The sequence below is a fragment of the Arachis duranensis genome, chromosome 4 (assembly GCF_000817695.3).
Source record: "Arachis duranensis cultivar V14167 chromosome 4, aradu.V14167.gnm2.J7QH, whole genome shotgun sequence".
In the NCBI taxonomy this organism is placed as follows: Eukaryota; Viridiplantae; Streptophyta; class Magnoliopsida; order Fabales; family Fabaceae; genus Arachis; species Arachis duranensis.
This window is the reverse complement of record NC_029775.3, coordinates 17,530,316-17,555,738: the sequence shown is the minus strand read 5'-3', so window position 1 is coordinate 17,555,738 and position 25,423 is coordinate 17,530,316. Positions and strand designations below refer to the sequence as shown.

The window sequence follows — 25,423 nt, the reverse complement described above, 5'->3', positions numbered from 1 at the left end:
TGAATTGAATAGAAGAACAATAGTAATTGCATTAATACTCGAGGTACAGCAGAGCTCCACACCTTAATCTATGGTGTGTAGAAACTCCACCGTTGAAAATACATAAGAACAAGGTCTAGGCATGGCCGAGAGGCCAGCCTCCATGATCTAAGAACTAGACGTCCAAAGATGATCTGAAGATCTAAAGTGACCTAAATATCCAAAGATGAAAATATAATAGCAAAAGGTCCTATTTATAGAGAACTAGTAGCTTAGGGTTTACAAAAATGAGTAAATGACATAAAAATCCACTTTCGGGCCCACTTGGTGTGTGCTTGGGCTAAGCATTGAAGCTTCTATATGTAGAGACTTTTCTTGGAGTTAAACGCCAGCTTTTGTGCCAGTTTGGGCGTTTAACTCCCACTTTTGTGCCAGTTCCGGCGTTTAACGCCGGGCAGTCTTGAGCTGATTTGGAACGCCAGTTTGGGCCATCAAATCTCGGGAAAAGTGTAGACTATTATATATTGCTGAAAAGCCCAGGATGTCTACTTTCCAAAGTAATTGAGAACGCGCCAATTGGGCTTCTGTAGCTCTAGAAAATCCACTTCGAGTGCAGGGAGGTCAGAATCCAACAGCATCTGCAGTCCTTTTCAGCCTCTGAATCAGATTTTTGCTCAGGTCCCTCAATTTCAGCCAGAAAATACCTGAAATCACAAAAAAACACACAAACTCATAGTAAAGCCCAGAAAAGTGAATTTTAAATAAAAACTAATAAAAATATAATAAAAACTAACTAAAACATACTAAAAACATACTAAAAACAATGCCAAAAAGCGTATAAATTATCCGCTCATCAGGTACATTGTTTACACTTTACATGACAAAAAAATTTATTGGGTCCAAAAATGTCATCTTCCGTGAATTATTCTTCTTATTGGCCAAACATCAACAGCCCATTCCATCCTCTATACACACTCAAAATTTTTTTGTCCACAAATTAATAATCCATCAACACAAGTTTAATTTCAGCCATCTCTTCTTATTGGGCCTTCAACTTCTTCAAATGACCCAGCCTCTAACCCACTCTTTAACATTTTCTTACCCAAAGACCCATACATTATTATACCTTCAACCACACATACTAAAGCCCATTCCTCCTTACTACTTCCATCACTTTTTTCTCTAGCAAAATCCACGCTCCCTATCACATTCTCATCTTTCTCGTCACCTACATCATCCCCTCCACTTTCTTCACCTTGATCACAACCTTTTCCCGCCACCAACACCCCCTTCTTCGTCCCCTTCACCAAACCGTAACATCACATCACCCCATCCTCCCCTCCCCTTTTACACACGGCCGCACAACCTCTGTGACGAAGCAGTCGCCCCACTCATCTCCCCAACAATCTTTGGGACTAGTTATGCAACTCTTCTCTCACGCCTACTACCCTGGCCACCACAATCTGTCGGTATCCCCTATCCTTTGTGCTTTCGCTTTCTTCTCTTTCTTTTTCTCATTGTACCTACATATCGTCTCTACATGTTGAACTTGAGCCTTATTCATATCAGGAAGCCAATAAACATTCGCATTGGCGTGATGCCATGAGTGCTAAACTTGCTTCCTTAGAGTAGAACAAGACTTGGTCCTTGGTTGAGTGCCCTGTCACTATGAAACCGATTGGTTGCTGCTGAGTTTATAAAATTAAATGTTGGCTCGATGGATCAATTGAGCAGTATAAGGCCCGTTTGTTGGAAGTTTATTGTAATTTAAACTTCTGTTGTGGCCTAATTATAATTATCTATAAAATATTAATGATTTAATCTCATCCGTTAATTCTAATATTTGATGGACGCATTAGATTTAAAGATAATAACACATTAAAAAGGTGGTCCTCTCTCTGCCTCTACATACACGACGTTTTACAGTTTTCACTCACTGAAAAATATTGAGAAACTGCCATCTTGATGAACGTTTGGAAGAAAGGAAAGAGAGAGAAACCAATGTTGAAGTTCAACTCTACTGTAACCAAAACTCTGTAAATCAGTCTTAAAGTTCAACTCTACCGTAATCAGAACTTGTTATGGCAACCAATCCAAGTATGAAAATCACAACTTTTAAGATTCTAATTAATGTTTCCGCTAAATTATGTTTACATGTGGTATCAGAGCATTTGTTTTGAAAGTATGTGATTTTCTCTTATCTAATTATGATGTCCACGATGTTTCTGATTAATTATTTATAACTAGATTTTAATTTATAGTATTAAATGTATTTCGATTATTTACTACTTGTGTACACCAAAGTGACCAAGTTATAACGTAAAATGCCAGTATAGTTAATAATGTGTTAATTAATTTTAGAATTAGATTTACCCAAAGGAAATCTCTTCTATTATTAATAGACTTGAACGAGAAAATTTATTATTCTTTGGTCAGATATATGTATTGTCCAAAGATGGTATATGGATTTGGCAGAGAATTTTAATCTTTAAATATGATAAATATGGCATTTATTTGTATGTTAATATGTTAGTATATTATAGAATTTTACCCAAAGGTGAACTATGCTTTGTTATGTTCTGTAATCTGAGCATGATAAAATTAAACTTAATATGAGCATTGTATGATTAAATGATAGGTATTTCAATTCATTCGCAAGCTTCATTTGTTACCATGTTCAATGGCTTAAACTTCTCTGAATGGAGTGAACAAGTGAAGTTCCATTTAGGTCTTTTGGATCTTTACTGGTCACTTTTGGAAGAGAAACCCATTGTCACTGATGACAATGATGAGGATGAAAAGTATGCACTTAAGACATGGGAACGTTCTAACAAATTAAGCCTTATGTTTATGCAAATGACTACTACAAGCAATATTAAGACTACCCTTCCACAAATAGAAAATGTTAAAGAATATCTTGCGTTTGTGGAAAACCGCTTCCATTCTACTGATAAGTCACTTGATAGTACATTAATATCACAGCTCACGGCCATGAAGTTTGATGGGTCTAAGAGCATGCAAGAGTATACTATTGAGATGACTAATATTGCTGCAAAATTAAAGTCACTGGGTATGACAGTTGATGACTCCTTTATGATGCAAATCATTCTGAACTCATTGCCTTTTGAGTATGGAGCTTTTCAAATTAATTATAATGTCATGAAAGAAAAATGGAACGTTAATGAATTGATTGGAAAGCTCATACAGGAAGAAAATAGACTTAAGAATTGTGGTGGTCATTCTGTCAACTTAGTTCAAGGAGCTAGCAAATCAGAAAAGAAATTAAAGACAAAGCCCAAGAATTTTAAGAAGAAAGGACATGCCAATACAAAACAGTGTCATTTCTGTAAGAAGGAAGGACATTTCCAAAAGGATTGTCCTAAACGTAAGGAATGGTTTGAAAAGAAAGGTATATTTGAAACATATGTATGTACTTATGAATCAAATTTAATTGATATTCCTCATAATTCTTGGTGGCTTGATTCTGGTGCTACAACTCATATATTTAATGTAATGCAGGAATTCCTTACAATCCACACCACAAGCCAAAGTAAGATGTTTCTCTACATGGGAAACCGTGTGAAAGCACCAATTGAAGGAATAGAAACTTATCGTTTGGTGTTGGATACAAACTTTCATTTAGATTTACCTAAGACTCTTTATGTATCTTCAATGTCTAGGAATTTAATTTCTGTTTCAAAGTTGGACAATTGTGGTTTTTCTTTTAATGGTGGACATGGTTGTTTTAATTTATTTAAAAATTCTAATATTGTTGGTTATGGTGTTTTAATTGATGGCTTATATAGATTAAAACTTTTTGATCAATTTTCTGAATCCTTGCTTATTGAATACCAGAATAATATAGTTAGGCCAAATACACCTAAAGAAAGTTCTGCATTCTTGTGGTATAAACGCTTGGGTCACATATCCAAGAAAAGAATGGAAAGATTAGTAAAGAATGAGATTTTACAAAATCTAAATTTTACTGATCTTGGTTTATGTGTGGATTGTATTAAGAAAAAACAAACCAAACAAAACAAGAAAGGTGCCACAAGAAGTAGTCAGCTTCTTGAAATTATACACACTGATGTATGCGGACCTTTTGATGCTCCATTCATTGGTGGAGAAAAATATTTCATCACTTTTATTGATGACTTTTCATGCTATGGATATGTCTATTTGCTTAAAGAAAAATCTCAAGCTGTTGATGCTATTGAGATTTATATTAAAGAAGTTGAAAGGCAATTAGACAAAAAGGTAAAAGTTGTTAGGTCAGATAGAGGTGGTGAATATTATGAAAAACATAATGAAACAGGATAATGTCCTGGTCCATTTGCAAAACTTCTAGAAAGACATGACATATGTGCACAATGCACAATGCCATACACACAGCAATAAAATGGTATGGCAGAAAGATGTAATCGAACATTAATAGATATGGTTAGAAGTATGATGAGCAATTCTTCTTTACCCAAATTCTTGTGGATGTATGCATTAATGACTGCCATGTATTTGCTAAAGAGAATTTCTAGTAAAGCTATTCCAAAGACTTTGTTTGAATTATGGACTAATAGGAAATCTTGTTTACGATAATTACATGTTTGGGGTTGCCCAGTAGAAGCAAGAATATTTAATCCTCAAGAAAAGAAATTAGATTCTTGAACAGTGAGCGGCTATTTTATTGGCTATCCAGAGAAGTCTAAAGGGTATATTTTTTATTGTTCAAACCATAGTTCAAGAATTGTAGAAACTGGTAATGCAAAATTCTTTGAAAATGATGAAGTTAGTGGGAGTGAAAATCATCAAAATGTAGAAATAAAGGAAATTAAAGTTAATGTTTCTATACATGTTAGTGTTCCTTTATCCACACTTACTCAAAGAGTTGTTCCAACTATTATTGAACACATTAATAGTGATGAACAAGATTTGAATGATAATGCTCCAAATGAAGAAACTAACTCACAAATATCAGAAAGAAATGAGTCTCAAGAAATACCATTGAGGAGATCTCAAAGGAAAAGAAAGTCAGCTATTCCAAACTATTATGAGACTTATTTATAAGAAGAAGATATTGGAATATCTAAAGATCTAGTTTCATGTACTCAAGCCATAAATAGTGATGATTCAGAAAAATGGATTGATGCCATGAAAGAAGAGTTAAAATCCATGGAAGATAACAAAGTTTGGGATATTGTTGCATTGCCAAAATGTGCTAAATGTATTGGTTGTAAATGGGTCTTTAAAGTTAAGCGAGACTCAAAAGACAATGTTGAACGATATAAAGCTAGACTTGTTGCTAAGGGATTTACTCAAAAGAATGGTGTTTATTATAAAGAAACATTTTCACCTGTTTCTAAGAAAGATTCATTGCGTATCATTATGGCACTTGTGACTCATTATGGCACTTGTGACTCATTATGGCTTAGAGTTACATCAAATAGATGTAAAAACTGCCTTTCTGAATGGTAATCTTGATGAAGAAGTTTATATGGATCAACCTGAAGGTTTTCCAACCGAAGGAAAAGGTCGTATGGTGTGTAAACTTAAGAAATCAATATATGGACTAAAACAAGCCTCACGACAATGGTATATTAAGTTTAATAATGCCATTTTTTCTTTCGGTTTTGAAGAAAATGTTGTTGATGTATGTATATACCGAAAGGTTAGTGGGAGTAAGTTTATCTTTCTAGTCTTATATGTTGATGATATTTTGCTTGCAACAAATAATTTGGGAATATTGCGTGAGACTAAAGAATATCTTTCTAGAAACTTTGAAATGAAAGATATGGGAGAGACATCCTATTTAATAGGAATTGAATTTTTTTGTGATAAATCACAAGGATTGTTAGGATTGTCTCAGAAGGCCTATATAAATAAAGTTTTAGAGAGGTTCAACATGGAAAAGTGTTCTGCAGGAATTGCACCAATTCAAAAAGGGGACAAATTTAGTCTTATGCAATGCCCAAAAAATGACATAGAACGGAAGCGAATGGAAGGAATTCCATATAGTTCTGTAGTAGGAAGTCTTATGTATGTGCAAACTTGCACAAGATCAAACATTAGCTTTGCAGTAGGAATGCTTAGAAGGTATCAAAGTAATCCTGAAATGGATCATTGGAAAGCTGCAAAGAAGGTTTTAAGATATCTTCAAGGTACAAAGAATTATATGCTCATGTACAAAAGATCTAGCCAATTAGAAGTAATTGGTTATTCAGATTTAGATTTTGGTGGATTTGCTGATACAAGAAAGTCTACATTTGGCTACTTATTCTTATTTGGAGAAGCTGCCATATCATAGAAAAGTTCCAAGCAAGGTGTTGTGGCAACATCTACTATGGAGGCAGAATTTGTAGCATGTTTTGAGGCTACAAATCAAGCTTTATGGCTGCGAAATTTTATTTCAAGACTCGGCATTGTTGACTCAATTGCTAGGCCATTGAAAATTTATTGTGATAATTCTGCAACAGTATTTTTCTCCAAGAATGAAGATACTCTAAATGTGCCAAGCATATGGAAATAAAGTATTTTGGCGTTAAGGAGGAAGTTCGAAAACAAAGAGTGTCCATAGAACATGTTAGAACAGAACTTATGATTACTGATCCATTGACTAAAGGATTGCAACCAAAGACATTTAAGGAACATGTACATAGAATGGGTCTTGGTTCTTCTGAATGATGCTAACACTCTGAGCTCACTATGTTTATTTATGTGTTTTCTGAACATTGATAGTTTGTTGTTTCTAGTTAAAGTAATATTATTTTATGGGTTATAACATAATGATCTAGAAACTTTATGGGACCGATATAAATTGTGTTATTTGTGTAGCTTGTGTAGTAAGATGCTAGTGGTTGTAGTATATGGAAGGAAATGTGTCTTATATTAAATGCATGACCGCCATAACTCACATAAAGTATTTTACCATATTAAAGCAATTATGTAACGTGTGAAAATATGATTACACTTAGGCCAAGTAGGAGAATGTTGGAAGTTTATTGTAATTTAAACTTCTGTTGTGGCCTAATTGTAATTATCTATAAACTATTAATGATTTAATCTCATCCGTTAATTCTAATGTTTGATGGACGCATTAGATTTAAAGATAATAACACATTAAAAAGGTGGTACTCTCTCTGCCTCTACACACACGACGTTTTACAGTTTCCACTCATTGAAAAATATTGAGAAACTGCCATCTTGATGAACGTCTGGAAAAAAGGAAAGAGAGAGAAACCAGTGTTAAAGTTCAACTCTATAGTAACCAAAACTCTGCAAAATCAGTTTTAAAGTTCAATTCTATCGTAATTAGGACTTGTTATGGCAACCAATCCAAGTATGAAAATCACAACTTTTAAGATCCTAATTAATGCTTCCGCTAAATTAAGTTTACACCATTTAGTTGCGAAAGATTTTACTCAGACTGAAGGAGTCAATTTCTTGGAGACTTTTTCTCTAGTGGTTAAACCAGGAACAATTCATATTGTCTTGGTCCTAGCTTCATGTAAAAACTGGCCCATTCAGTAGCTTGATGTCAATAACACCTTCCTTCGTTATGATCTCAAAAAAAATGTGTATATGGCTCTTCCCCCTAGCCTTGCTTCAAGCAAACTGGTTGTCGCTTATTAAAATCTCTTTATGGCTTGTGCCAATCTAGCAGAATGTGGAATGAGAAACTCTCTGTTCTTCTTCTATCTTATGGGTATCAGCAAATTGTTTTCGATTATAGTTTATTTATTAAGGTTATTGGCAGTGAAGTCTCTATATTACTGGTTTATGTGGATGATATTGTTCTTACTGGGAATTGTCTGTCTGAGTTGGCTTCCATTAAAAAGAATTATGGATGCTAATTTTAAAATCAAAGACCTTAGTACCTTGAAATATTTTTTAGGTATTGAGCTAGCTCATTTGGCTAAAGGTATGTCTCTCTCACAGCATAAGTATTCCCTGAATCTTTTGGATGATGCTGGTCTTTTGGGTTGTAAGCCGGTTACCGTTCCTATGGACAACACTCTGCATCTTTATCAAGATGATCGACCTCTCCTATCCGATCCATTCATTTATAGATATCTTGTTAGTCGGTTAATTTATCTTACCACAACTTGACTCGATATACTTATACGGCTCAATAATTGAGCCAATTTATGGCTACACCAACTGAGATGCATTACAAAGTTGATATTTAGGTTCTTTGATATTTGGAAAAATAACCCCGATCGCAATCTGTTCTTTCCCAGATCTTCTAATCTACACATATCCGGTTTTAGTGATTCTAATTAGGTGAGTTGTCCGAATATATGACGTTCCTTAACTGGATACTATTTCTTCTTAGGGGATTCGTTGGTTTCTTGTAAAACTAAGAAGAAAACTACTGTTGCACAATCATCTACTGGAACTGAATATCGTGCTCTTGCTAGTTCTACTTGTGAGCTCTTGTGGATTTTGAACTTGCTGAAATGTTTGCATGTCTCTTGTGAACACACTCTGATTTATTTTGTGATAATCAAAGCGCCTTGTATATTGCTGCCAACCCTATTTTTTATGAGCGTACTAAATATTTGGAGGTTGATTGTTATCTTGTTCGGCAAAAAACACAAGTAGGGGTATTGAAATTACTTCATGTTCCTTCTTCCAAACAATTGGCTAACAATTTACCGAACCCTTTCGTCTCAGCCATTTCACATTAACTTATCCAAGCTGGGTATTCTCGATCTCTTCCATCCTCCAACTTGCGGGGGCATATTGAACAAACCTTTGGCCGAAGCTACCAGCTCTTCTAAAGATGCACAGGCTCAAAATAAATGATCGTACCCTTACTCTATTATTTTTTCCTTCTAATTTTTTCTATTATTTTATACTATTGCTCTTTTCCTTTTGTTCTAGAAGCTATGAGTCATCACCCAAGAATATAATTCTGTTATGATAGGGTTCTTTAAAGATTTTACAATTTTGAACAGATTTGTTGAATTGTGTATTTTTTCCATCTTGTATATATACTAAAATTGTATCCACTATTAGTAGAGGAATATACAGATTATTCTCCCTCTCTTCTTTCTTCACCTCACTGTCAAAAAAGTTTCTTAAAGGCTTAGATACAGGTTAAGACCCTCACCTAGGCAAAATAAGATAATGTATTTTCTCCTATTTAATTAAAGTGGATCAAATCTTCAAAAGAGGAATGTATCTTCTACGTTAAGTATGATAAAATTTCATTTGTTCTTTCAAATTCACACGAATCAATTATCAAACTCTAGACATCAAGTCTACATAAAGGGGACCTTGAGTTTTCCCTGGTAGGTTACAACTTCCAAAAAGCTTTCACTTATTACTGTCTTGAATTGAAGTGTCTTTACAACTATTCTCATCGCCTTACACACATATGTTGGAAATTTTGTTGGGTACCCAAAAAAATATTATGTTTTGGTAACGTCGTTTGAACATTAGTACCATTTGTGGGGATCATTAGAAAATCATCAGCGAAGCCATAAATGAAGGCATAAAAAACTATTCTACCGCCAGTAATGGCGTGAGAGTGCATATCATCAATGGACACACACACAACTTAGTTGCTAATATGGCGCCACAAGTTGCAAGCTTTGAAATAAGAGGTGGAAATGAGTCAAAGATAGTTGCTCAAACAAATTCGAGAAGTGATCTCCTGTGCTAACTCAAGAAGAAACTATTGTAGTGAAATGTCCATCCCCATGTAAGATAGGTACTAGAGAGTAGTCTTTTTTGCACACGAGAATTAAGCTTGAAAACGATTATTAATCTAACAATCATAGAAGGTGTGAGAACTCCTATGACTGCAAAAATGACAAAAGATATCAAAGGGATTTCAAATGACACCGATGAGAGTCGAGGTAATGAGAGAAACCCCGTTCATAGAGGAAGTCCTCTGGTTATATGTTATTAAGGTTTTCGCAATATTAATGTTTTAGGATTGAGTTTTGAGGTTGCATGTTACAATTAAAGCTATTTCTGTTGTTGCAAAAGTAAGCGGAGCTGTGGATGCAGCCGCCGCTGATTGCGGGCCAAGAGGAAAAAGGTTTCTTGACGCATTTGGTTTATAGTTTCAACTTTTCGAGGTAGGATTTTTCTAAAGACTTATTTTATATTTCGGCATTGTTATAAATGGATATTGATTTAGAAATATATTTTGGTGATGATGTAAGTCTTATGTATTGTTTGGTTTATCTTGGATGAATATGACGGTTTATTAGATTGAATTACTGATTGATTTTGTTAAACTGGTGATTGTTGGATTGGTCTTCTGGAGTTTTGAAAATGGGTTTGGTATATTGGAATTGATTTGATTTTGGAATTGGTTTGATTTGGAAAAGGTTTAGATGGGACCCGAGAATGGTAGCAAAGTCCAAATTTTAGGAGAGATGTCAAAATTTCGTTATAAAATTTAAAACTTTGTTTAAAATGTTATTTAGAGAAAATTTGGAATTTTGAGAAATTGTATTATCTGATTTTGGATTTACTAAGAAAAAAATGAATTATGCTATGATTTTAAGTCATGGAGAAAAGCATTTTTGTTGAGTTTTATTTATTAAGAAAATAATATATTTTGAATTTGATTTATTTAGAAGAGAATTACCTTTCGATTTTAATGTATTTAAGAAAAGTATTTTGTTTTGAAGTCGATTTAAATATGAGGAGACTTATGTTTTAAATTTGATTAAAGAACTACATTCGGAGGAGTTTTTAGTAAACTTAAAAGTAATTGAATTTTGATTGATTAATTTCGTTTTTGTGACGTCTTGAAAAGAGCTAAAGTATTCTTTAAATTCTGATTTAGTAACACATAACAATTTTCAAGCCTTTGGGAATGTTTCAAATTTAAGAATGAAATTGAAATTAGTTTTGTTTTAAATGATTTGGTTTTGGTTTAAGTTTTACTTTAATTGATTCAAATTTAGAAGCTTGAGACATTGCCGTGGATTTTAATTAACAACTCTTAGATTTTAAAGTAGTTAAGTGAATGGTTTAAGAATGAATGATTTTTGAGTTTTTCAAAGAGATTTATAATTGATGTGATTTTGAAGTTGTTTGGCGGTTTTGGTTTTAAAAGGGATTGATTTAAGGAAAAAGTGATTCTTGGTGAGATGTAAACTGAATATGTTTTGTTTTTGAAAGAAAATGAGCCAAGAATGATTTTGAAATTGAGATAGAGATGAGTTTGGTTTTGATTGAGACGCGATCTGTAAGTTGCAAGAGTGTGTCTGGCACTATATTCCTGGGTAGTGTGTCGGGCACTATATCCTTGGGTAATGTAAGGACTGAAGCTGAGTATCCCACTCACATCTTTTTGAGTCACAAGAGTGTGTCAGTCACTATATCCTTTGGATAGTGTGCCGGACACGATGTTCCTGAGGGTTCCCATTTTTATTCATGACCGAAATGCGACATTCTCATGGGAATGTGTCAGGTTAGCAGTTGAACTAACAATGTGATATGACAGTCAATTAGGACAAACATTCATCATATGCATCTAAGCGACAATTTGAAAATAAATTTTAATTTTATCCTTTAATAATATCAATCTTTTATGGTAAATAATTATCCAATTATTTTTTAATTATATCTAAATAAATTATTCTTAATGACATTATTTTCATTCTAAATAAATTTATTTTTTTAATTTTATTTTTAGTTATAGTACTTTTATTTTAAGTAAATTTATTTTTATTAAAAGCAAAATAAATAATAAATTAAATAATTATCTGTCATAAAAATGGAATTATAGAAGAACAAATTAAATTTACTCGCCATTCTACAAGTATGAGTAAAAATTTTGAACAATTTATTTTATTAAAATTCATTATCATTTTACTTGATTTGGTAATTTTTATAAGAGTAATATATTATTTTTGTTTCCAATATTTTTGTTCTATTTATATTCTTAATATTTTAAAATCGTTTTAATTTTATTCCATCATCAATTTTGTTTATAAATTATTAACGGCAAAATAATATTAAAATAATTTTAAATATTAAAAATTTAAATAAGATAATTTAAATATTAAGAATAATTTTAATATTTATCTCAAATATTAGACACAAAATTGTAATTTACTCATTTTTTCTATTAACAATGCTTAAAAGATGAATGTGAAGCATTAACCATAGTTATCAAAATCGAAGGTAATCAACCTGATCATATGACCGGGTTACCGAGTTACTGATTCAACCGGTTGGTCACTAATTCACCCGGTTAACCCGGTCATAACTAAAAAATATAAAATTACATTAATAAATTTGAAATAATGTCTTAAAACTTAAAATGCGAGTCTTACAAACATTAATAATCAAATATCAAGTCTTAAACATAATTAATAATCTAAAAGAAGAGTTAATAAACTTGTTTCTAGTATAAAATATGTTCTCAATTTAAATCAATAAGAGCAAGTTAAAGATAACACAATCATTAAATCAAGTCCAAGGGGTGAGCTCAAAGTTGGCATCAACATCTTCATAGGGCAAATTAGGAGCTTGATCAACATTTCTCTCATTTTGATTTGTATCCATATAAAAAAACTATATATCAAATTACCAACACAGCAACCAACAACAGCATCAGGGAAAATACAGCAACCAGCAACAATTCAACAGATTTTAACTAGCAACATTACAAGAGATTTTAACTAATATACCAACCAGCAACCAGCAACAATACAATTCAAGAACAATTTTAACTAAAATTCAAGAACAAATTAAACTAATATATCAACCAGACTTTTACTAATATACCAATTCAAGAACAGATTTTAACTAATACTAACCAGCAACCAACAACCCGCAACAATACAATTCAAGAACAATACAATTCAAGAACAGATTTTAACCAATATCAACAGATTCCATAACAATAGTCAATAGGTCAATAGCAGAGGCACTGACCTGAGTGAGCACAGGCTCTGAGCTTTCTGAGGACCAGGTGAGGCACCGAGAAAGAACAGAAGCAAAAGCAGTGAAGTAGAAGCACAAGAAGCACAACCCACAAACGACCAATATAGCAACGAACATGGCGAGGTGAGGGAAAAAGCAGTGACGGCCGGGAGAAGGAATGACGCCACGGAGAGTGACGACGAGGGTGACGGAGAGACGAGGTTGGCTGGGGGGGTATCAGCGATTCGGCGGTGACTGGTGACTTCGGCGTTGACTGATGAGGCCAATTGATGAACTCAGAGCACGACGAGGTGAGGGTAGAAGCAGTGACGGCCGGGAGAAGGAACGACGCCGCGGAGAGTGACGACGAGGGGTGACGGAGAGACGAGGTTGGCTGAGGGGGGTATCGGTGGTGACTAGTGAGTGGTGACTTCAGAGATATTGCATTACTGCCATTAGGGAGATCAGAGATGTGAGGTGAGGGCAGTGACAGTGAGCTAGTGAGGCAATGGGGGAAGGGAGGATACCCTAGGGTTAGGTTTCTCATTTCAACGAAAAGGGGGGAGGGGTATTAGAACGACGCCGTTTTAGCATAAAAAAAAAATTTGCACAACCCAGACCGGGTCAAATAACCTGTCCGGATCACCGATTTTTATCAAGATCCGACCGGATGAACCGGATTCCTCCGAGTCAATTGCATTTCCGGTTCAACGTATGACTTGGTCCGACTAAGTGACCGGGTGACCGGGTTTTTGGTCGAACCGGCCGGGTCGAGCCGGGTCTGATAACTATGGCAATAACTGTCACGTAATATGTCATTAGGCAAATTAACCTAATAAAAATGTATTTTTATCAATTTTGATTAATTTTTTAAAGAATCAATTTTATCATAATACAAAAATCCAAAGAATAATTTGATTGTTATTATTAATTGAGGTCAATTTAATGGAATAATGTTATATTTAATTTTTTAAATTAAATTAAATTAAATTAATCTAATATAATAAAAATTAATTATAATTAATATTATTTTAATTTATATTATTTAATTTAATTAGATTTAATTTATAAAAAAATTTAGATAAATAACATTATTTAATTTAATTATTAACTAAAAAAAAAGCAACAATTCACCGACAGGCGACAGGCCGTCCAATGTAAGAAAACAGCCCAGAGTCTCCGATATAATTACAGAACGCGTAATCGCGTTCAACTTATTACATGACATTACTCATTTCTCCTTGTTCGAATTTGATCCCTCTCTTAAAATCTTCATCACAAAAATAAACCATAAAACATCATCGTATACATCACCTCGTAACCGTCAAAAACAAAACACATTTAGTAACACTAATTCAGACAAGTTCCGTTGTCCCACTAACTCGCCTGAGTCAACTCGCTCCTCCCCCAATTCGTTATGCTAACTCGCTGCCTCGGCGCCCGGCGGCTCCGTCAGATCCGCCGCGCCTTCCGCCACGGCGCCGTCACGTTCCTCTGCTTATTCCTCACCGTCATCGTCCTCCGCGGCACCATTGGCGCCGGCAAGTTTGGAACCCCTCAACAAGACTTCGACAATCTCCGTCACCACCTCAACTCTCACCGCCGCGTCCTCGAAGAACAACACTCAGAAAAAACCACCACCACCAGCAACAACTACGCCACCTTCGATATCTCCACGATCCTCGTCGACGAGCCACCCAGCAAGGACGAAATAACCCGCGATCCAAAGGCGCCATACACATTAGGTCCCAGAATCACCAATTGGGACCAACAGCGCAAAAGGTGGCTCCAACAGAACCCTAATTTCCCAAATTTTATCGCTCCGAACAAACCTCGCGTCCTTCTCGTAACAGGTTCGTCTCCAAAACCGTGCGAGAATCCCGTCGGTGACCACTACCTTCTGAAATCCATTAAGAACAAAATCGATTATTGCAGGCTCCACGGGATCGAAATCTTCTACAACATGGCGCTATTTGATGCAGAAATGGCAGGGTTTTGGGCCAAGCTTCCGTTGATTCGGAAGCTGCTCTTGTCGCACCCTGAGGTCGAGTTTCTATGGTGGATGGATAGTGACGCCATGTTCACGGATATGGCGTTCGAGGTTCCGTGGGAGAGGTACAAAGATCACAACTTTGTGATGCATGGTTGGAATGAGATGGTGTATGATGAGAAAAATTGGATTGGGTTGAACACTGGTAGTTTCCTTCTAAGGAATTGTCAATGGTCATTGGATATTCTTGATTCTTGGGCTCCAATGGGACCAAAGGGGAAAGTTAGGGATGAAGCTGGGAAATTGCTAACTAGGGAGCTCAAGAACAGGCCGGTTTTCGAAGCAGACGATCAATCCGCAATGGTGTATCTACTTGCAACTGAGAGGGATAAATGGGGTGACAAAGTGTACCTTGAGAATGGTTACTACTTGCATGGCTATTGGGGAATTCTTGTGGATCGTTATGAAGAGATGATTGAGAATTATCACCCTGGTCTTGGTGATCATAGGTGGCCACTTGTGACACATTTTGTTGGGTGCAAGCCTTGTGGTAAGTTTGGAGATTACCCTGTTGAGAGGTGTTTGAGGCAGATGGACCGTGCATACAATTTTGGTGATAATCAGATTCTGCAGATGTATGGTTTCACTCATAAGTCTCTTGCAAGTAAGAGGGTGAAGAGAGTGAGGAATGAGAGTAGTAATCTGAAAATGGTGCCCTTTTTTTTTTTTTTCCCCTTGGAGGTTGTGATTATGTTCAAGGTTCATATCGGTTTTGTTAATCTTATTATTACCATATAGTATACTATTCAATATTCTTTTATGTGCTGCCAGTATAGTCATGATTTTGATTAGATTGCAGTTGCTTGTAGTGGATGTCAAACATGCAATTGCTGAGGTTCATAGTCTGTTATGGTAGAGCTGAAAATATTGTAATATTTTTTATTTATTTTCTTTTTATTTTGCTGATCATTCTTTTAGTATAAAGTTACTTTGATTTTTTGAAAGAGCAAATGAGATCCCCTCTTCTGCTCTGTGGCTTTATGTTTCTTATATTGGACATTGTAGATTCTTTGTTTGTGGATAAATTGATGACAACACTTATTTAACTATATACCCAAGTTTTTCTTGGAATGTGTAAGCCATTTGCCCATTTTGAACCATCTTGTGAATAGTCTCTTTCTTACAAAGTACAATCGGTTTGTTAGACTGGCAACTTGGATATAGCTTTTATAATTTCATTGCAGGAAATGATAAATTCTTCCTCTTAATTCAAATTTTAACTCGCATATGTGCAAATTACAACTCATGTCAGTGTGTGAATTAGAAGAATTAAGAGTATCTTTAGACATACATCATTAGGACTTAATTAGGTGGCTATATCCTCACTCAATTTTTATAGATTCCTTAAATTGCATTTGCAGTTTTTGTAGTTGTATTATTTTGGTTCTAAAAATATTACAGTTGATGATTCTAATTGATGTGGCAATATGGTAACAGGCTATCAGGAATGTTAATCCAGTGAATCCAATCTAGTAATGGAATGATATTGACAATTTGGCATTGAACTGAAGAACTATCTTATGAATACTTGAATAGGTTTGGCTGTGAAGAAAAATCTTAAGGAGGCATTGAATCCGAATATTAAGTAGAGAAAGGTGACGCACTTTTTCATAATATTATTAAGTTCATCGCTCTGCTGTTTTCATTTGTAACGTAATGGTAATTATAGTGCAACATAACTAGTCAATTAAGGCTTCAAAGATGTTCAACTACTTTAAGGAAAGATGATGTGTACTTTAAGCATACTTCAGGAATGGTAGCTACACACTATGATAAAGAGATTTCAGATTTTATTTTTGAAGAGAGTTTAAGTGGGAACTATAAATCGATTACATTTGATATTTTACTTTGGGGTTTGGATTTGTGGCATTGTCTGGTATTAAGGCTTATAGGATTAGCTAGTTTACGATTTTCAAAGAAAGAAAGAGGATAAAGGGCAGGCACCCGCCGGCCCGCTCCGCCAATGCCCGCGGGCCAAGTATTGCGAGTTTGACGACCTTTTGTGGTGAGTTAAACAGTCCAATTCTAACCAATTTGGGTTGGTCGAGTGGTCAGCTTACTCGTCCGCTTAAGCAAGTGTCGGGGTTTAAATCCTGCCTTATGCATGCAGCAACTCAATGGTGTTTGCCACATCTAGTCTGCACTGTCTTACTCGTTTGCTATCACATTTTATCTCGGTGGCCTCCACATCCTGCATCCACTTCCATTGACTCAATCTTTTCTGATTATTCTCAACTTCGTTTCTTTTTCAATCTCCGTTTTAGTTTTTTTTTTTTAAATTAATTGTTGAGTTGATTATTGAATTAGAGTGGTTGATGATAACAAACTAATAATTTGGGTTGTGGTTGAAAACTCACTCATGATGATGACGGAAAACCATGACAATGGAGGTGATGGTAGTAGTTAAATAGTGGTTATAAACTTATAATATAGATGATAAAATTGACATTTAGTCTAAATTAGTATATATTTTATCAATTATCACTAAATATAGAGGTAAGTAAATTATTTATTTATTTTCATTTGCCATGATTATTCTCCAAACACAGCTCAGTCAGCTCCATAACGTGGACCCCAAAAGAATCCAAAAGGAACATCCACGTCATCCATAAAACGACGAAAATGTGATCCCTAATTTCGTTTTCCCTATGACTATTGAGAATGACACAACACCACCACCACAAGTCCACACAACACACAACACACAAACACCACTTAGTTACCCTCTCCCACACAACACAACACAACACAAATGAAAACAAATTTATGAAAGCGCCACACACACTATAAAACCCTCCAAACCCAAAACAAAACTGTTCCCACAATCCCACCCTTAACACTTATTAACTCTCTCTCTCTATTCTATCTTTGGCGGCTCTCAACTTCCCCGAACCCAAAACCCTAGTTCCGCTTTTGTTCTCCTTATCCCCAAATTATTATTTTATTTTATTTTATTTAATTAATCATGGTGCATACACACGCAAAGTCTTGAGCCTAATGGCTATATAAATAGAATAGATTCATGTGCCCGCTTATTCTTCCTTTTTAACAGAAGAAGAAAAAATTCGGAGGAAAATTAAATAAATACAGGAAAGAAGAAAGAAGAACAACTATCTTTGTTGTGTGTGGGTTTGGGTTTTTGAGGGAGGGAAAGCCGGATAGGGTTTTAACAATGGAGGATTCAGTAGCGATGCAGAAGCGGAAGCAACGAGAGTTTGCTTTGGCATCAGTCTCTGAGCTCTGTTCTTCTTTGATTCCTCCTCCTCCTTCTGAAGCTGGTTCTTCTTCGCCGGGGATTGCTCGCTTCGCCTCCGGCGATGGCTCCTTGCCAGAACTCCAAATCCTCCGTGAGTCCAATCAGGTTGCTCTCAATGTAGATCTCCGAGCTGCTCAGGTTTGATTATTTTCCATTCTTTTGATTTGGTTTCTGTTTATTTAGTTACTAGTAAGTGAAAGAAAACTTAACTAATGATGATGGTTATAATAACAATAATAGAGATTGATTTTTGAGCTGGAATAATGTGTTTAATGGACATATTGAAGTCCCAGATTTGGACTTTTTCCAATGCAGCAAATGTTGTGTTGATATATATATATATATATTTTTGTGAGGTGTTAAATGTGGGTTTATCTGGCGTTGCAGATATTTAGATTAGGTCCTGTTCAATCGGTTTGCATGGTGGAAGGATCCGATGCGGGCAAACAGGTACAAATGCATCATTTTGTAGTACTATCTGTCTATCTCAGAATCTCAGCTGAGATTGTTTTTTCTTGGGTTGGTTGGTTGGCAAATTCTAGAACAAGCTGATTTATTTTTTCTCACTTTTTTTTGTTATCTTACTTGTTTTGAAGATTTTAGCTTTATAGCTTATAAAGAGTTTTATTTTGTGGTTATGAAGCATCCTTTTCATTTTTGTAACCCGTCTTTTGATTATTTGTTTAATTTACTGCTCTTTCTGTTATTGAGAGGTTTGTTTGCTGCATTGTTTCCTTGCCTATTTCATTGATGTACTGCAAAATAGTTATGCCTTTTAACTGTGCTATTTTTGAACCAGACATCATATTCAAGGGGAGTCGCTATTCAGTTTAGAAATGAGGAAGATAGTGAGGCCTTCCATTGTGTATACCAACAATGGAAGAAGGAATTCAATGTTCAAGGTGCTTCTTTGGATTTGTTTATGGTGTTTTAGAATGGCTTTTGGCAAGCTGTGTTGATTTTGGTTTGATCTTAAAACATAGATGAAGGGGTGCAGCAATTCTTCATTAGGTTACCATTTTTATTTTGAAAAAATGTTAGTCTTCACTCTTCAGCATATCACGTGGATTATTATTCTCTGATTTATTAGATTAAAAATCGGATGTCCCGCAAAACTTTGTTGTGCTAGTTGATATTAGTGAAACTTGGTTGGCAGAGTAAGTAATTAACTGATTATTATGCTGTTGGTAGAATTGGTTTAATGTCTTGTTAACTGCTTCTGCTGTTTTTCTTTGTCTAGCAAACACAATGGTGTTTGAAGTCAGACTGTCCTGGTTAATCGATTGATTAAAATTCGTCATTTCTTGTTAACTTCTTGATTACATTTTGTAACCCATTGATAATTCGAACATATGTAAATTGTTTATTTGATTATTTTCAACCAGGGAGTAACCTACCAAATGGAACAAATGCGATAACTTCCAAAAGCAAATTCGATGAAAAGATAGAGTCTTCTTCTGCAAAAATGTATTTCCATTATTATGGACAACTTCTGCATCAGCAAAATATGTTGCAGGACTATGTGAGGACAGGTTATATCAAATTGTACTCCAGTGATTTCTTTTTTGTCTGCTCCTTTTTTAGGCATATGTATTTACCTGATGAATTCATTGTTCATCTTTTTTTTAGGAACATATTATGCTGCAGTTATTGAGAACCGTGCTGATTTCATGGGTCGTGTAGTAGTTGATGTTGGTGCTGGCAGTGGTATTTTGTCGTTATTTGCTGCTCAGGTAAACCAAAATCTTAGTTTGCTAAATATACCTGTAGGATGTGCTAAATATCATTGCTTCTAATTTACTGAAAACTCCAGCTGTCTTCCATGCCTTCCCTTTCAAGAGTTTGAATTGAGTTCCTGTCATGCTGTCATTCCTTTGCAGGCTGGTGCAAAACATGTTTATGCTGTGGAAGCATCTGAAATGGCAGAATATGCACGAAAACTTATAGCTGGAAACCCAATACTCGGTCAACGAATTACAGTGAGATTTTTAATTTATAAATTTTTACTGGTTTTCTGCTAAAGTCATCTTCATTAATCATCACTCATTAATTATTGGATGATCAAGGTTAGTATGTGTATGTCACGTAGATCATATTCATTTTATAATCTGCAGGTTATCAAAGGCAAAGTGGAGGATGTTGAGTTGCCAGAGAAAGCTGATATTCTGATCTCTGAGCCCATGGGTAAGCTGATATTCTACTAGCTTTTACAATCTGGAGTGATGCTGATATTTCATGCATGGGTTGTGTTACATTTTACTCCTATTTGTGTCATGATGTAGAGTTAAGTTTTGACATGCAAATTTGAAAATGGGGATCGACATAGTTAATGTTTTGTAAACCACATTGTTGGTTATTCATAATTATGAAGTTCTCTTGTTCCGCAGGCACTTTGTTAGTTAATGAAAGAATGCTGGAGTCATATGTCATTGCCAGAGACAGGTTTCTCACACCTCATGGGAAAATGTTTCCTTCAGTGGGGAGGTATACATAAACTTTGAAGCACTCGTTTTTGCTGTAGTTAATTGTGGGTCTAGTTAGGGCCAGTTTGGATAAATAACTTAATTTAGCTCTTTTGGAAAAGAAGCTTGAAACATAAGGGGTAGCTTATAAATAAGTTATTTTGTGTTAGGTTTTTTAGTCACAAAAGTGCTTATTTTAAAAGGAGAGTGATAAAAAGCTTTTTACTATAGGAGAAGTCATTTAACTTCTTCATAAGCACTTTAAATAACTTTAGTAAGTTACGAATTAATTTTAAAAATTGTACCAAACATTAATGCTTAACTTTTCACAAGTTAAAAGTTACTTATGCATCTATCCAAACAGGCCCTTAGTCTGGTGGTGATATGTTTCTGCAGGGATAAGGAGGATAAACATCTCCGCTTTGAAAATGGCATCCATCTTTTAAAATTGAAACCCTCCTCCCCCTTCCCGAATATAATTTTTCCATGTCAATTTAGCAACTACTCTGAAAATAACAGCTATCACTGTTTCAGTGGAAGTTCACAATAATACATACGCAAAATGCTTTTGTAAAATCTCATTTATGTGTATATTTTCAAGCTTGTTTTGTTTTTAAAAAAATGCAACTTAGTATCTGAGTCGGTGTTTATAATTATATAAGTATGCACTTTACATTCTAACTTTGTGGTGTTATCAAAGAACTGTTTGTCTTAACTTCACCTTAAATTCATTTCACTATGTAGGATTCACATGGCACCTTTCAGTGATGAATATTTGTTTGTTGAAATTGCTAATAAGGTGAGTATTGTTTTTCTATACATTTTCTCATACACACCTTTTTCACTATAGTTGTACTTATTTGACATATTTCAATTCATACATATGAGTTATCGCTTCTCCGCTCTCACACACACACGTGGCAGAGATGGAGAGAGAATCAGATCATGATATATCATTCTTCTAGTGATAACTGATAAGACAATTCACCACTATTTTCTAACTGCTCTTTTTGTGTAGCTAATATACTTGTTTTTCCACCTTAATTTTACTGATTAATTTTGTCATATCTTTTCAGGCCCTGTTTTGGCAGCAACAAAACTATTTTGGCGTTGATTTGACACCCTTACATGGGACTGCATTTCAAGGATATTTTTCTCAGGTACATTAGCTTGTACTCAGAAAATTACAAAGGATACTAATTGATAATGCAAGAAAGTAGGCACTATTTAGTCTTTGCTGTATAAAACCTTTGGTTAGGGATCCCCTTTCCTCAGAGCAGAGATTACATGTAATTATCATTTGCACATTACGAGACTGATAGTGATGTAGACAAAGGAATGCATTGTTAATGTTCAAATTGGTAACTTTACCTGCTTTTGACACCATTATCAGTCTCTGTCAAATTAGAGATTAAAACACAGGATTTGGCATCCATATAGCAAGCTGAAGAGGATTATATTCCTTTTCCAAAGTCATTGCCCCCTCTAGTTTACTAGTTATGATATAGTATTCTCTTGCTTTTCCCCACTTTTTTGCCTCATCTTATGTTGATTGTCATCCTGATGCACAAAGCCTCTTGTACTTCTGTGTACCTTAGTGTTTATTATATGTTCTTTGTTTCATCTTCTCTACAGCCTGTGGTGGATGCTTTTGATCGAAGTCCCATTTATTTTGGTAAATTCCACAATTTTCATGAAATAGGATCATTTTCATCATATTATTCCACCTGACAGATTTTTCTGTTTTGAAATAAATTTCCATCCTGAGTTCTTGAGTTGTCTTTTCAAATATCAAGTGTTGAATTCATTAGCGTTATTTTTTTAAACCACTTACAGGATTTTTTGAAACTTATATCCTGCTGTTTAGGAACAGAATGTTTTCATTTGGTGTTATAGTCTTTCAATGATTCAAAAGAATTTATCTAGCAATGTATAGTCATATGACTTGTCATTCTGTAGGAAGAAGAACTATATGAAATTGACATTCCTCTTAGATTTATATCCACTGTGGGTGCCAGAGTACATGGGTTGGCATGTTGGTTTGATGTATTGTTCAATGGAAGGTAACCGTTCTTCTTCCATTAGTACAGCATTCTCTGCTTTGGTTTTCATCAAGGTCTTGCAGTTGTTTACACTTGATTTATCAATTATTTGTCACATAATTATTCCACATCTGCAGTACTGTACAGAGGTGGCTTACAACTGCCCCAGGTTCACCAACAACTCATTGGTATCAATTACGCTGTGTTCTGTCTCAGCCAATTTATGTCATGGCAGGACAAGAAATTACGGGCAGGCTTCACTTGATTGCCCACAATGCACAAAGTTATACAATTTACTTGACATTATCAGGTTTGTCGTCGTCTTTCTTTTTCCCTCTCACTACTATACTCTACATCTGTGCTCCATATAGTGGATGAACACATTTCGATTTGCATTTAGCTAAAATGTGGGGGCCTGGTGCTGAACAAGGAGGGATTCTACAAACATCATCTTGTAAACTTGATCTGAAAGAACCCTACTACAGAATGTCTCAGCCTCAGGTGTATCCAGTATCCCAAGATCAGCAACCTCAATCACTTATACAGACACAGGTAAAGGTGCCATCTATTTCTTATATGTTCAATTTGATTTTAAATTATATAGGTACTTGAATCTGGAGTATAAGTGGGTTTTCATACAGTCAAAGTTTGTCCAATGGAATTTAGAAGGGTAAAATAAGGCTGATGATTTTAAGGAGACCTAGTAAATATGTGCTTTTTTAGGAAGAATTAACAAATGATGGATATCATTGTTGTCTATGTTATCTACAGGATCCTATTGATGAAATATATTCCAACTCATGCTATGCTGATAATATATATTCATTTTAGGAGAATTAACGAAGTACATAAATGATCACAATTCATGTCAAACTGAAAATACCGATTCCATGTTCAATAAGACATAAGGGTTAACCACCGATTGTAGTGATCATAAAATCACGGCCTTGATCTTTTCATCCTTAATTGGAAGTTTGGGAGGAACTTCCCATGCTCGAATTATTTATCCATTAAATTAAAAAGCTGCAAAACTTTGCTGCTTCCTAGGTGGGCTTTCTAACAGAGCAGGCCTGCTGCATAAATTGCATGCTGAGCAATGCTATGCAATCAATAGAATTTCTTTTCCATTTCATTACATTATTTTTGAGTGACATCAAGTTACTTTGGCAGGATGTAAATATCCAATCTCAGGATTTGGATGAAGCTGAGCTAATGCAACAGCCTTCGCCAAATTCATGTGCCCAGATTGACTCCCTCATGCAGAATGCTTAGGTTGATCAAATATTAACCTCAGCTTCTGTTTGTAACATGAATCAGCCATGCTGCAGCAAGTTGGGGGGGAACTATGTCTGTATTTATTTGGACATACCCCGGGCCTGTAAAATTCATCGACATTTCGTTAGCCTAGTGGCTGTGAATTGAGTGGTTGTGCAGCTGATCCTGTATTTGGTTGCACCATAATTTAACAAGCAATATATTTGATGCTTATATACCTGACAAAGTTTGAAGCTTGTGTACAATTACTTTATTAGTTTAGATTTTTTTCAGCTTTCATTGTAAGATTATCAATTCTGCGGAGAATATCATGTCATCCACACATCCACTTGGAAAAACCGATAAAGGAGAGACGCATACATATTCCTGTTTGTGAATTGATCGACAGTTTAACGTTTGCTAATTCTGTTTAACTTGAAAGCTATGTTGTCATTTGTATCAATTAGCAAGAGTTCAAATGTTGACACGTCAGTGTTTGCAAAAAAAGTTGTTTCATATTCTTGGACCTTGGTCCAATTAACTTGATGAAGGTCCAAAAAAACAGCTAAAATATCCTTGGTCAAATTGACAACACCATTGTTTTACAACATATGTCAAAGGATTTCTGAATTGTTCAAAATTGCAAGAGGTTAGGGTTGCAGCTGAATACTTTCATTTTGTGTGTGCCTCTTGTATTACGGATTTGCTAGGTTGACGTGTTTGTTAGACATATTTTGGACAAGACATTCATTGATACTTGTCTGACTGTGTATGCTATCTTTAACCATGTCTTAATAAAAATAAAAAAATTCTTTTTTAAAAACACTTGGATACATCTAAATATCATTATATGTTAGTGCATCTAGTTTTATTTTTATTATATATTCTTGAAATAAATTTAAAAATAATATATATTATTATTTAATAAAATAAAAAATATTTTAAATATTTCATATAATTAAAAGAAGATATTAAAAATAATTAAAAAATTATTTATATTTTAATATCAATAAAATTTTAAAATATTATTGTAATTTATCTAAAAAATATTTTTTATATATGGTGTATTTTTGTGTTTTATAAATTTTAAAATTCGTGTGTTTGCGTGTCTTGTATCGTGTCGGATCTTAGTGTCTTTGTATCATAGATAATTGTTCATTTTAACAAATTGGTAAGTTAACAAAGTGGAGGCCCTGTTGCACCATAAAGGCAAGATGTATTCTTGTGCTACCTTTTTTTTTCTTTTTTTTTCATAGAGATAATTAGTTTTTAATAAAAAAAATTTAAGAAAGGTTAATGATATTTTAGAGTATTAGACAAATTAATCTATTATTTTCTAAATCTAGACAATTTAATCTCTCAATTATTTTCATTTTAGAAAATTAGAACTCATGACTTTGTAAATAATCTAATGGACTATTTTTTTGTTATTTAAGAATTAATTTGTTTAATAATTTAAAATGTTAGAAATCAAGTTGTAAATTCGTTT

General features: G+C 34.5%; 2 protein-coding genes across 2 annotated transcripts; both read left to right on the top strand.

The window, feature by feature from the left end:
- Positions 1-14,106: 14,106 nt before the first annotated feature.
- On the top strand, positions 14,107-16,393 carry LOC107483619 (xyloglucan 6-xylosyltransferase 2). Its single transcript, XM_021140180.2, has 2 exons — positions 14,107-15,571; positions 16,358-16,393. Exons 1-2 carry the CDS (start codon positions 14,288-14,290, stop codon positions 16,391-16,393), a joined length of 1,320 nt encoding a protein of 439 aa, XP_020995839.2. The 5' UTR covers positions 14,107-14,287.
- A 1,268-nt stretch (positions 16,394-17,661) lies between these two features.
- Positions 17,662-24,358, top strand: LOC107483649 (probable histone-arginine methyltransferase 1.4). Its single transcript, XM_016104257.3, is given in 15 exon segments — positions 17,662-18,314; positions 18,564-18,626; positions 18,976-19,078; positions 19,562-19,708; positions 19,806-19,909; positions 20,057-20,155; positions 20,291-20,360; positions 20,564-20,660; positions 21,383-21,437; positions 21,715-21,798; positions 22,274-22,313; positions 22,575-22,701; positions 22,818-22,990; positions 23,081-23,232; positions 23,851-24,358. Coding segments are annotated over 15 exon segments (1,638 nt in total). The 5' UTR covers positions 17,662-18,092; the 3' UTR covers positions 23,953-24,358.
- Positions 24,359-25,423: the final 1,065 nt, after the last annotated feature.

What these genes read in the sequence shown, in the direction of transcription:
- LOC107483619 (XM_021140180.2), top strand. Translation starts at nt 14,288, where the DNA reads ATGCTAACTCGCTGCCTCGGCGCCCGGCGGCTCCGTCAGATCCGCCGC. An exon ending in AGAGTAGTAATCTGAAAATG is followed by an intron (nt 15,572 to 16,357) that starts GTGCCCTTTTTT and finishes ATATGGTAACAG; the next exon opens with GCTATCAGGAATGTTAATCC.